General features: G+C 38.6%; 1 protein-coding gene across 1 annotated transcript in view; it reads right to left on the reverse strand.

Annotated features, from left to right (window-relative positions):
- LOC118642705 (ATP-binding cassette sub-family A member 3-like) overlaps positions 1-13,442 on the reverse strand; it is a 250,011-nt gene that overhangs the window by 201,128 nt on the left and 35,441 nt on the right. Inside the window, exon 4 of the mRNA XM_036280627.1 lies at positions 2,795-2,912. Within this exon, the coding sequence (XP_036136520.1) occupies positions 2,795-2,912 (118 nt within the window). The remainder of the gene's footprint in view (positions 1-2,794; positions 2,913-13,442) is intronic.

Raw genomic sequence — 13,442 nt, forward strand, 5'->3', positions numbered from 1 at the left:
TATGCATGCTGAGGGACTCCTTCCCAACTTTCTCCTTAATGCCACGAACCCCCGACTCTCCTTACACAGCTCCAGTCCAGTCCACTCTCCCTCTGCTGGACCCCAAGGTGAGTGGTTTTAGCTGTAATTTAGTGTTCTGGCCCATCATGGAAGTACTGGTGTCCCCAGTGCTTCTCCCTGCTAGACAAAAATCTCTGCTTTGGTGATTTTCTCAGCCAGGTGTAGTGGATGCCTTTCCCTGTTCTGCTGCCCCTTTGTGCTGGGGAGCCAGCTTGGGGTTTAAATCCCTGAGTTCTCAGAGGAAGCTTCTCACAGCTAAGACATCCCTCAGCTGCTGCCTTTGAAACCCCAGCCAGCACTCTTGCACCTCTGCACATCCTTCAAGTCGCAATTTGGTATCCTCTTTATGCCCCTGATTACAAAGGTTCTGACCAGATGTTCTTCAGTTGGTTTTTCCAGATGACTTGTTTTTATTTTGTTGAAATTCCAGTTTGGTCCTGGGAGATGGTTTGTGTAGCTTCCATTCACTCTGCCACCTCTCCCAAAAGGTAATATTTTAAATCTTTATATGTTGTCCCATCTATTCTTTTTCTGGCACTCACTCCTGTAGAAATAAACCCATTTCAGCAACATGGGTTTAGCAATATTTCTCTTTTATATAGTTGAACATCTTTAAAATGACTTTTTATTTATTTGTCAGATAACTCAGAAATCTGTGTATCTTAAAGGTCAGATTCTGGAGCTTTGTTTTGTTACCTTGATTCTGGCATATTTTCTTTCTTTTTTTTTTGTATGCATTGTGATGTTCTGTTGAGATCTAAACTCTTAAAAACAGACATTTTTTTATGGACTGGTTTCTTGCATGTGGAGGCCTTCACCAATCAGCCCAGCTAGAAGTTTTAGGACTTTGCAAAGCCTTTCTGGGGATGTGTCTTCTCTGGAATTGTATGTGTGCTTTAATGCCAATATATACATCTGCCTTTAACTGCTTAATTTCCCTAAGCAACATGAAGGTTTTGGTTTCATTTTCTTTCTTTTTTTTTCTTCCTGTACTCTGACACTCCTTTGGTACCTGTTTGTGAAATTTTTCAGAGTTTCTGCTGCTCTAAAGCAATTCAAAATGCTGAATAGGTTGCCTCTTTTTTCTGTGGATTTAAACCTGGCTTCCATACCATGCTGTTACTCCCATCAGTGCTCCATTAGACATGACAGAAACCAATTCCTTGGCAGCACTTAGAAAATTCAGAATATTGAATGCAACTTGCAATCTTTCCTTTCTGTTCCAATGAAAAAACTTTGAGTTGAAAAGTTTCCTCCTGATCACACCATGTCATGTGGGGAAAGGATTAGGGTGAGAAAATACTGCAAAATTTCTACCCTTTTTGGTATTGGCTGTGCATTCACATGCATGCTGTTGCTTCCAAACTGGTACTCAGAGTTCTTTAAAAAGGCAATTTTGTCTGTATATTGTTGTTAACTTTGTGTCTCTGTGGGGAATGAGGGTCTGGAGCTTCCAAGTCTACTGCATTACTGATGTCACCCACTTAATTTAGTATTGCTTGATTGCTGTAAGTCTTTACCTGTTTTCAGAGTTCTGACATTTTTTAGCTTGTTGATCAGTTTTGTCTGTGAAGGAACTAGAACATGGATCTACCTCCTCTGCCATTTTGCTCCAGATGGTTGCTTTTGAGCTGTATCTGGGTGTATAAATAAAATTTTTAATAGGTGTAGTATAGATTTAGGCATTCCCAATTAGAGAAAGGGCATGAGCACATGCAAATAAGGAAGTACATAATATGTGTTCTGATATAACATGTAAAGCATGAAGTGTGTTCCAAGATATCTTTTCTAAAGCATATCAGCTATGTATGTCATCATGAAGGTAATGATAACTAAAATCATAACCTTGTGATGTTAACTAAGAAGTTAATCTTTTAAGAAGAGTTTTAACTAAGATTTATAGGGAGTCAGTCCAAATATATAAACTAGAGAATGTCTCCTCCTCCTGACTTAGTTTTTCCATTACTTTTGTATTAAAAAAGAAGCCATTTTGTCTCAACTATGAAGCTCAGCCCTGCTCTAGCCCCTAGGAATTACACTAATTTAACACACAACATGGGATTGACTATCCTCATGGACCCTAGTGTTCCTTATCCACTCTTCTTTCCTTATTAATGCAATGTTTCTAAAGTATAAAACTTCATAAATATTGTTCTATAGCTTCTCATTGCTCTCAGCATAAATTCTTAACACAGAATGGCTTCCCTAAAACCTTTTGTGATTTGACCTTTTGATTCATCCAGCTTCCTTATCACATCTAGTTATAAAGATAATCTCTGCTTTTAAGCTTCCTGGTCTCTGCTTATACCTATATTAGTCTTTCCCTTCACAGAGGCCTTTATACCTTGTATTTGCCTCAGATTGATGTTGCTTTCCTATTCACTGTCACCAAAACAGGTTATATGTCATTCTATTGGGTGAATATTGTCCTACATATAATGTCTACTTTCTTTCGTATGGTGTAAGTTTCAAGTTTTTGTCCGTATTTCCATCAGAGTATAAAATTGAGTGCAACAGACTTGTAATCACCCCTGTATTATAAATTCCTATAAAAAGAATTAGCATATACATTTTTAATTGAATAAATAAATTTATTACATCAATGAAGCATTTTTGTTATAAATAATTGAAACTGTAATAATACTAACACTGAAATAACATACTCAACACCAGAAGTTGATTTACAGTCTTAGAAGGAACCTGACTTATGATCTGCACAGAGCTGAATACATACCTGTAAGAATAGACAATGTTGTGGTTTTTCCTGCCCCATTTTTTCCTAGAAGAATAGTGATCTGCCCCTCATATAAATTCAAAGACATGTCATTTACTGCTACCTTGTCACCAAATTCCTATGAAATAAAAGAAAAAAACTTGATACTTATTACTATCACTTATGAAAGACAAATGATTATATCCTCTATTCTTAGAAGAATCAATATTATATCATCAGGTATAATGATATTTTGAACAAGAACCAATATTTGCAGGTACACTGAGTTTGTATGTTAGTCCAAATAATTGTGAAATTACAGTGGTATGTACATCTATCTATATCTGGTAATAAAAATGAAGACTTCTCGGCTTCTGGTCATGATAGTGGCATAGGAAAACATGGTATCACCTCCTCCCACAAACACATCAAAATTACAACTAAACTACAGAACCAACACCATTCAGAACAGCTTGACATTGACCTGAATGGCATCCTATAACCACAAAATTGAAGCAGCCATATCGAGACATAGGAGGGGTGAAGGTGCAGTCGGGCTTGTCCCACACCCACACTAGTGGTGCACATCAAAGGGCCAGCTGGGGTGATCAAGGAGGCTGTGCCACTGGATCCTATAGGACACCTACAACAATAGGCCACCCATCTGCCACATGTGGCAGATAAAAATCAGGATACCTTGGCTGTGAAGGTCCTCCCTGAGGAGTGAGGGGGTCCCATCCCATACCAGGCACTCAGTTCATAGTTCCAGTGCCAGAAAAAGAAGTCCCCATAACTTATGGCTGAAAAATCCAGGGGAAACTCAGACTGAAGAAGGGTACAGCTGCTAGAGCCCCAGGCAGTTCCTCTTAAAAGGCCCACTCATGGACTTATTTAGACTTCCTCCCTCTAAGCTCAGAGGAAAGGCAGCTTGAGGGGCAACAGAGACATACAAGAAAGAACTGAGCTATTTGGCTTCAGGATGAGAGCTGGAGAGGTGACTTTCTCCTGGACAGATGAGCTTGCGGAGGCTGATGTTCCTTTGGTGAGACTTTCCCAGGGGAAGAAGATGGCCGCCAAAATTGGGACTCCAGCAACCTGGCTCTCACTATTTGTTCCACCCTGGTGATTCCCTGAGGCCCCACCTCACCCAACTTTTGGACCCATACAAGCTGTTTCCAAAGGCTTTCCATAGGATTGGCCTGTCTTGGATGTTGCTTCAGAGTTTCCTAAAATACCTTAAACAAGTAGCATCTGGTTTCAGTGAGCCCCAAACCTCTCATTAAGTGGCCCCAGGCCTGGGACAAGAAACAACCAACCTTGGTTCACAACTTGGCTTTACCTGGTCACCTCCATGCCTAGCACAAGAAGCAGCCATCTGCATATCACTTTGTAGCTTGTGCAAGGTAACCCCGGATGAAACACAGGCAGTGGCTGAATTTGCCTTAGAAATAGCACACCTAATGGCCAACTTCGAACCACACCAAAACACCACCACCAACCACCTCCACAAGTGACACACTCAATGAGCAGACTCAATGAATACCACAGCCCTGATCAAGTAAGTCTTGCTCTGGGTGGTGGGCCCCTACACAGCTGATTTTCCAAGGGAGTCAGAGGCCAGAGGTCAGTGAGCAGAGCCAGTCCTTACAGCTGACCAGCTTGAGGAGTAAATTCCTGCAATTGATGTGTCAACAGCAATCAAGACTCAATGACAACAGAAGGATGTACAGTCCACACTAGTGGTGCACCTCAAAGGCCCAGCTGGGATGATCAAGAAGGCTGTGCCACTGGATCCTACAGGACACCTACAATAATAGGCCACCCTATGAAGCCTAGTAGATATAGCAACTCTACCTAATACATAGAAATAATCACAGGGAAGCAACCAAAATGAGAAGACAAAGAAACATGTCCCAAATGAAAATAAACAAAACAAAACAAAAAACAAAAACAAAAACAAAACTCCAGGAATGTAAAGTAAACAAAATGAAGATAAGCAATCAATCAGATGCAGAGTTCAAAACACTGGTTATAAGGTTTCTCAAGGAACTTAGTAAGACAATCAAGGAACTTAAGGAGATCTCCAAGAAACTTAGTGAGAATATCAACAACATAAAAAGGACCAGTCAGAAATGAAGGATGCACTAACTGAAATAAAGAATAACTTACAGGAAAACATTGGTAGAGTAGGTAAAGCCAAGAAGCAAACCATCAATTTGAAATATAAGAAAGCAAAAATCACACAATTAGAACAGCAAAAAGAAAAAAGAATCCAAGAAAATGAGAATAGTGTAAGGAGCCTCTGGGACAACCTCACATGTGCCAACATTCACATCATAGGGGTGCCAAAAGGAGAAGAGAGAGAACAAGAAATTGAAAACCTATTTGAAACACAAATGACAGAAAATTTCCTTAACTTGGTGAAGGAAACAGACATACACGTCCAGGTAGCACAAAGAGTCCCCAAAAAGATAAACCTAAAGAGGCCCACTCCAAGATATATCATCATCAAAATGCCAAAGGTTCAAGACAAGGAGAAAAATCTTAAAAGCAGCAAGAGAAAAGCAATTCATTACCTATAAAGGAGCTCCCAACTACCTGTCAGCTGATTTCTCAAAAGAAACTTTTTGACCTAAAAAGAGTGGCAAGACATATTCAAGGAGATGAAAAGCAATGACCCACAACCAAGATTACTCTATCTTGCAAAGCTATCATTTAGAACCAAAGGACATGTAAAGAGTTTTCCAGATCAGAAAAAGCTAAAGGAGTTCATCACCACCAAACTAATATTATATGAAATGTGGAAGGATGTTATTGAAGGAGAAAAAGAACAAAAATATGAACAGTGGGGGATTCCAAAATGGTGATGGACTGAATGGAAGCTACACAAACCATCTCTCAGGACCAAACTGGAATTACAACTAAAATAAAGAAAAATCATCAAGAAAAAGCAACAAAAAAGTAGCTGGAGAGGACCCATATAACCAGAGACAGGAAGAAAGGACACTGAATTAAACCTGGTAGGATCTTCCAAGGTATGAGATGGTGGGCTGGGAGCCCCTGAACAGAATCTATTTTAGCTGTGAGCAGCTCCCTTGGGGTTAAAGTCCCAAGCTAGTTTCAAAGTGCAGAGGACCAGGACAGAGCACTAAATGAGCTACAGCCACTCACCTTAGGCACCAGCAGAGGGAGGGCAGACTGGACTGGAACTGTGTGGACACTCAGAAGCTGGAAAAGCTATGAGGGCTTTGGGAGTTTTGTGCTGAATCACTCCCTCACAAAACAGTAGCCATATTACTCAAAGAGCCCCTTCCCAGAGGCCCGGGGGGAAGCAACAGCCACTGCCTCAGAAATTTAACTCCACCCAGGTGGGCCAGAGTAATGCAAATTGAAGCTCATTAACAGCCAGCATCTGTCCCACCTTCCGAAAATCCTCTTATCATGAATACCTAAGGGATATTTTCATTCACCTCAGGGCTATAACCCAAGGCTTATGAAGTAACTGAGAACAAGAGTGTCAAGGCAAAAAGCAAGAGGATAAGTGAACCTTTCCTGGGCTTGTAAACCTACCCAGGAAAGTAATACTTGACACAGTGGTGTTTAAGGTGGGTTCTCCCACACTCATCCAAACCCAGTAGAGGGAGCCACAAACAGCAGAACACCAACACCAACAGGAAAAGTAGGCAGGCTCCAAAACCCATTGAGATAGCCAAATGGTGAAACAAAGAAACAAATCCCAAATGAAAGAACAAGAGAACTTTATTAAAGATGAGATAAATGAAATTCAGTTAAGCAAGTTATCAGAGGTAGAGTTCAGAGCAATGATAATGAGGAAGCTCAACGAAATGAGTAAAAAGCTTAGCACTATGAGTAAAGAAATAGAAACACTGAAAACCAAACAATTGGAAATGAAGAATTACATATCAGAAATAAAGAACACATTGGAAAGAATAACCAGCAGAGTAAAGGAAACTAAGGATGGGATCAGTGACTTAGTAGACAGGGTAGAAAAAATCAACCAATTAGAAAACCTAAAGGAAAAAAATCATTAAAAAACAGGAAGATAGCTTAAGAGAACTGTGGGACAATTGGAAACATAATAACATTCATATCATAGAAGTTTCTGAAGAGGAAGAAAATGGGCAAGGGTTAGAGAATATATTTGAAGAAATAGTGACAGAAAACTTCCCTAACTTGTTGAAGGAAGAAGGCATTCAAGTTCAAGAAGCACAGAGAGCCCCAAGTAAGAAGAACCCAAACAGGCCCACACCAAGACACATACTAATTAAAATGCCCAAAATTAAAGACAAAGAGAGAATCCTAAAGGCAGCAAGAGGTAAGCAACAGGTTACACACAAAGGAAACCCCATAAGTCTCTCAGCTGACTTCTCACAAGAAACACTACAGGCCAGAAGGGAGTGGCATGAAGTAATCAAGGTCATGAAAAATAAGGATCCGAGTCCATGACTACTCTATCCAGCAAGGCTATCATTCAAAATAGAAGGTCAAATAAAGAGCTTTCCAGACAAAATAAGGCGAAGGAAATATATAAACACCAAACCAGCACTGCAAGATATGCTAAAAGGACTGCTGTAATTAGTAAAATAAATGGGAAGAAAAATAGAACCACACTAAACAAAAATGGATATAAATAAGTGCATATCAATTATCACCTTAAATGTGAATGGTCTGAATGCTCCAATAAAAAGATACAGAGTAGCTGACTAGAAAAAAAACATGATTCACATATATGTTGTTTACAAGAACATCTCACAAAAGACTCACATAAGCTGAAAGTGAAGGGATGGAAAAAATCTTTCAGGCAAATGGAAAGGGAAAAAAAAATGAGGTAGCAATACTCATATCTGATAAATTAGATTTTAAAATGAAGACCATAACTAGAGACAAAGAAGGCCACTACATAATATTGAAAGGATCTAGCCAACAGGAAGATATAACTTTGGTAAACAAATATGCACCCAATATAGGAGCACCAACATATATTAAAAATCTTCTGGAGGACTTCAAAGAAGAAATCAACAGCAATACAATCATCGCAGGGGACTTCAACACCCCACTGACATCACTGGATAGATCATCTAGACAAAAAATTAACAAGTAAACACAGACTGTAAATGAAGTGCTACATCAAATGGATTTAATAGATATCTACAGAGAATTACACCCCAAAACTTCAGAATTCGCATTCTTCTCAAGTGCACATGGGACATTCTCAAAGATAGACCACATGTTAGGGTACAAACTCAGTCTCTACATGTTCAAGAATGAAATCATATCAAGCATCTGCTCAGATCACAATGGCATGCAACTAGAAATCAGTTGCAACAAGAACATGCAAAGACATTTGAAAACATGGAGGCTAAATAGCATGTTATTGAACAATGAATGGGTTACCATAGAGATCAAGGAAGAAATTAAAAACTTCCTGGAAACAAATAAAAATGAACATACAATCACACAAAATCTATGGGATGCAGCAAAAGCAGTTCTGAGAGGGAAGTTTATAGTACTACAAGCATACCTCAAGAAGCAAAAAAAAATTCTATTAGACTATCTAACCTCACATCTTAAAGAGCTAGAAAGCAAACCAAAAGAAAACCCCAAAGCCAGTAGAAGGAAGTAGTAAAGATTAGAGTAGAAATAAATGACATGGAGACCAAAAAAACAATTCAAGGCATCAATGAAACAAAGAGCTGGTTCTTTGAAAAGATAAACAAAATTGATGGACCCTTAGCTAGACTCAACAAGAAAAACAGAGAGAACCAAATTACACACAATCAGATATAAAAGAGGAGAAATAATAACTGACACAAGAGAAATACAAAGGATTGTTAACAAAAACTATGAACAATTACATGGCAACAAATTTGACAATCTAAATGAGATGGACATATTTCTAGAAACACGGTCTCCCAAACCTGAACCGGAAAGAGATAGAAAACTTGAACACACCAATAACAACAAAAGAAATTGAAGATGTAGTCAAGACTCTCCCAGCAAACAAAAGCCCAGTCCTGGACGGCTTCATGGGGGAATTTTACTGAACATTCAAAGAAGAACTAATACCCATTCTCCTCAAACTATTTCAAAAAACTCAAGAAGAAGGAAGACTTCCAAAGTCACTTTATGAGGCCAGCATAATTCTAATTCCAAAACCAGAAAAAGACACTACAAAGAAAAAAAACTACAGGCTCATATCCCTGATGAACATAGATGACTAAATCCTCAACAAAATACTAACCAATCGAATCCAGGAACAGATTAAAAAAAAATTATTCACCATGACCAAGTGAGATTCATCCCAGGGGTTCAAGGCTAGTACAATATTCACAAATCAGTAAATGTGCTACACCACATAAACAAAATGAAAGATAAAAATCATATGTCATGTCAATAGATGCTGAAAAAGCATTCAACAAAATTCAGCATCCTTTTCTGATAAAAAACGCTTAGCAATGTGAGAATAGAAGAATCATGTCTTGACGTAATGAAGGTCATATATTGAAAACCTACGGGAATATCATACTCTATGGGGAAAAACTAAAAGCACTTCCCTTAAATACAGGAACAAGACAGGGATGCCCACTTTCACCACTCTTAACACAGTATTGGAATTCTTAGCCACAGCAATTAGACAAGTAAAAACAATAAAAGGGATTCAAATGGGAAAGGAGGAAGTAAAACTTTCATTATTCACAGATGATATAATATTGTATATAGAAAACCCTAAAGACTCCATAAAAAATCTACCAGATTCAATAAACAAATTTGGCAATGTAGCAGGTTACAAAATTAACATCAAGAAATCAATGGCATTCTTATACACCAATAATAAACTCACAGAATGAGAAACTAAAAAACAACCCCATTACTACTGTGGCAAAAAAATTAAGATACCTAGGAGTAAACTTAACCAAAGAAGTAAAAGATCTATATGCAGAAAACTACAGGACATTAAAAAAAAAATAGAGGAAGATATAAGAAAGTGGAAGCACATACTTTTTTCTTGGATTGGAAGAATTAACATCATTAAAATGTCCATGCTACCCAAAGCAATCTATAGATTCAATGCAATCCCCATCAAAATACCAAAGACATATTTCACAAAACTAGAAAAAATGCTTCAAAAGTTCATATGGAACCAAAGAAGACCCCAAACAGCTACAGCAATCTTGAAAAAGAAGGACAAAGTAGGAGGGATCACCATACTGAATATTGTGGTATACTACAAAGCCATTGTAATCAAAACAGCTTGGTACTGGCACAAGAACAGGCATATAGAGCAATGGAACAGAATAGAGAACCTGGAAATTGACCCAAGACATTAAGCTCAATTAATATTGGACAAAGATGGCAAGAGCATACAGTGGAGTCAAGAAAGCATCTTTAATAAATGGTGTTGGGAAAATTAAGCAGCTACATGCAAAAAAGTGGAAGTAGATCACCAACTTACACCATTCACAAGAATAAACTCAAAATGAATAAAAGACTTAAATGTGACTTGTGAATCCATAAAAATCCTAGAAGAAAATGTAGGCAACAAAATTTCAGACATATACGAGGCAGATTTTTCACCGATGCAACGCCTAAGGCAAGAGTAACAAAAGACAAAATGAATGCATGGGACTACATCAAAGTTAAAAGCTTCTGCACAGCAAAAGAAACAACCATCAAAATGGAAAGGCAACACACCACATGGGAGAGCATAAACACCAATGATACATCGGATAAGGGGTTAATTTCCAAAATATATAGGGTGCTCATACAACTCAACAAAAAGAATACAAAGAACTCAATTAAAAAATGGGCAGAGGGCCCTGGCCGGTTTGGCTCAGCAGTTGGAGCATTGGCCTGCAGACCAGAGAGTCCTGGGTTCGGTTCCTGCTAGGGACACACATTAAAAAAAAAAAAAGTTGGGGGGCGGGGGCAGAGGACCTAAATAGACACCTCTCCAAGAAAGGCATACAAATGGCCAAGAGACATTTGAAGAAATGATCAACGTCACTAATCATCAGAAAGATGCAAATTAAAACAACTATGAGGTATCACCTCACACCTGCCAGAATCGCTTACAACAACAAATCATCAAACAACAAGTGCTGGCAAGGGTGTGGAGAAAAGGGGACTCTAGTATCCTGCTGGTGGGAATGCAGACTGGTGCAGCCACGATGGAAAACAACATGGTGTTTTCTCAAAAAAATTAAAAATTAATCTGCCATTTGACCCAGTGATCCCACTTCTAGGAATATATCCTAAGAAGCCTGAGACACCAATCAGAAATAATACATGTACCCCTGTGTTCATAGCAGCACTGTTTACAATTGCTAAGATCTGGAAACAGCCTAAGTGTCCATCAGTAGTGAATAAAAAGCTGTGGTACATATACACAGTGGAACAGTATGTAGCTGTAAGAAAGATCTCTTATACTTTGAGATGACATGGAGGGACCTGGAGAGCATTAAGCTAAGGGAAATAAGCCAATTAGAGAAATTCAAATACCACATGATCTCACTTATTTGTGGAAAATAATGAAGAAAATAAGCTGATGAACAAAATAGAACCAGAGACATAGAAAGGAGTACAGTTCAGAGTGACAGACCTTTCATCGGGGGGTGGGGGGGGGTGGGGGGGTGGATGAGATAAACCAAAGAACTTATGTGTATGAATGTGTAACTAATGGAAGTAGACAACAATGCTGGGGGAGGAAGGGTGGGTTGGGGTGGAGGATGTCTTGGGGCAGAAAAGGGAAAACATCTGTAATAAAAATAAATTAATAAAAATTAAAAATAAACACCACACAGCTATCAAAAAATATATGAACAATAAAATGCAATTAATACATATCTATCAACAATTGAAGCTACAAACACAATGAACCAGCAGAACCAGAACAGACTCATAGATACAGATAACTTTTTGTTGCTTTCCAGATGGGAGGGGCCTGGGGAGATGGGTGAAAAGTATGAAAGATTTAAGAAGTATAAATTTGTTAGACTGATAAACCTCAAAGGGAAGGGGGGAGGGAAGGTGGGATGAGATAATCCAAAGAACTTCTATGTATATATGCATAACCAATGGACACCAACAATAGTGTGGGGAAGGCAGGCAGGGGGCGGGACTGGGGAGGGGGGAGTCAATGGGGATAGAAAGGGGGAATATCTGTAATACATTCAACAACAAAGATGAGTTTAAAAAAAGAAGATCTCTCTATATTATACATATGAAGAGTATAATATAGTATTTTTAAAAAATGTGTTTTTATTAATTTTATTTTTTAGAGAGAGAAAGGGAAAGAGATTGGAGCATTGATTTCAGAGAGAAACATCAATCAGCTGCCTCCTGCACGCCCCCTACTGGGGATCCAGCCTGCAACTGGCACATGTGCCCTGACCAGTAATCCAACTGAGACCTCTCAGTCCATGGGATAATGTTCAATCCACTGAGCCACACTGGCTGGGCGTAATATAGTATTTATGGGCTTACTCAATTGTAGTAAGAGCTGGAAAAGCTCACAGAACCTGCAATCAAAGATCAGGAAAGTTGATGCCATTATTTCAGGGGGAAGTTGGGTGATTTACAAGAGCATGCCCAGAATTTTTGTTACTGAAGCAGGAGTTAGCAAACCCATGTTAATCCCATTATTTGTTTTTGTACAGCCAATGAACTAACAATGGTTTTTACACTTTTAAAGGCTTGTTAAAAAATAATTAAAAGGTCCTGGTCAGTATGGCTCAGCTGTAAGAGTGTTGCCCACGAACCAAAGAGTCCCGGGTTCAATTCCAACCAAGGGCTCATACCTCAGTTGCGGTTTGTCCCCACCCCCAGTTGGGGTTGTATGGGTGGCAACCAATCGATGTGTCTCTCTCACATCGATTTTTCTCTCTCTGTCTCTGTACTTTCCTCTCCCCTTCCAGCTCTATCTGAAGTTAATGTAAAAATATCCTCGAGTGAGGATTAAAATAATAATAATAGAAAAGACTATACACTAGACATTATTTGTGGCCTATGGACCCTAAAATATTTATTCAGTTTTTTAAAGAACATGTTTGAAAACGCTATTAAAATGTCTCTTGGAAACTCCTAATATTTTGGTGTGAAATGTGAAATCCTGTGGTTCCCAAAAACTCTCCCAGGTGAATCTAAAATCTGTTTGTAGGTGCCTCTCATTAGCAATCCTAACAACAAAGCAAACAGAGAAGAAAATTTTTGGGAATGCAGTTAATGCGTTCCCTTTTGAAATGTAGAAGAAACCAAAGAAGGGGGTACAAATGTTGCCAACCTGACCTGTGACCATCCAGGAGAGTTTGTCTACAAATTCTGGGGTTCTCAATAGTAGTAGCACTGTTGATATTTTGGATTAAAGAATTCTTTTTTTTTTGGAGGGTACTTCTCTCCTCAGGTCTCTTACCTGGGTCATGACAACCAAAGTACCTTCAGTATTGTTAGACATCTTCTAGAGGAACATACTTATCCCCAGTTGAAAATGACTGCCTTAGGGAATCTAATTTTCTCCTATGAATTCAATTACCTTATAGATGCTGATAATATTTTTTGTCATAATCTTTCTCCAAAGCTATAGCTCTACATCTCCAAATGCCTACCAGAAACATAAGTTTAAATATTTAGAAATATTTCAAATTCAGTATCT

This window comes from Molossus molossus, unplaced genomic scaffold, assembly GCF_014108415.1.
Source record: "Molossus molossus isolate mMolMol1 unplaced genomic scaffold, mMolMol1.p scaffold_m16_p_3, whole genome shotgun sequence".
Lineage (NCBI taxonomy): Eukaryota > Metazoa > Chordata > Mammalia > Chiroptera > Molossidae > Molossus > Molossus molossus.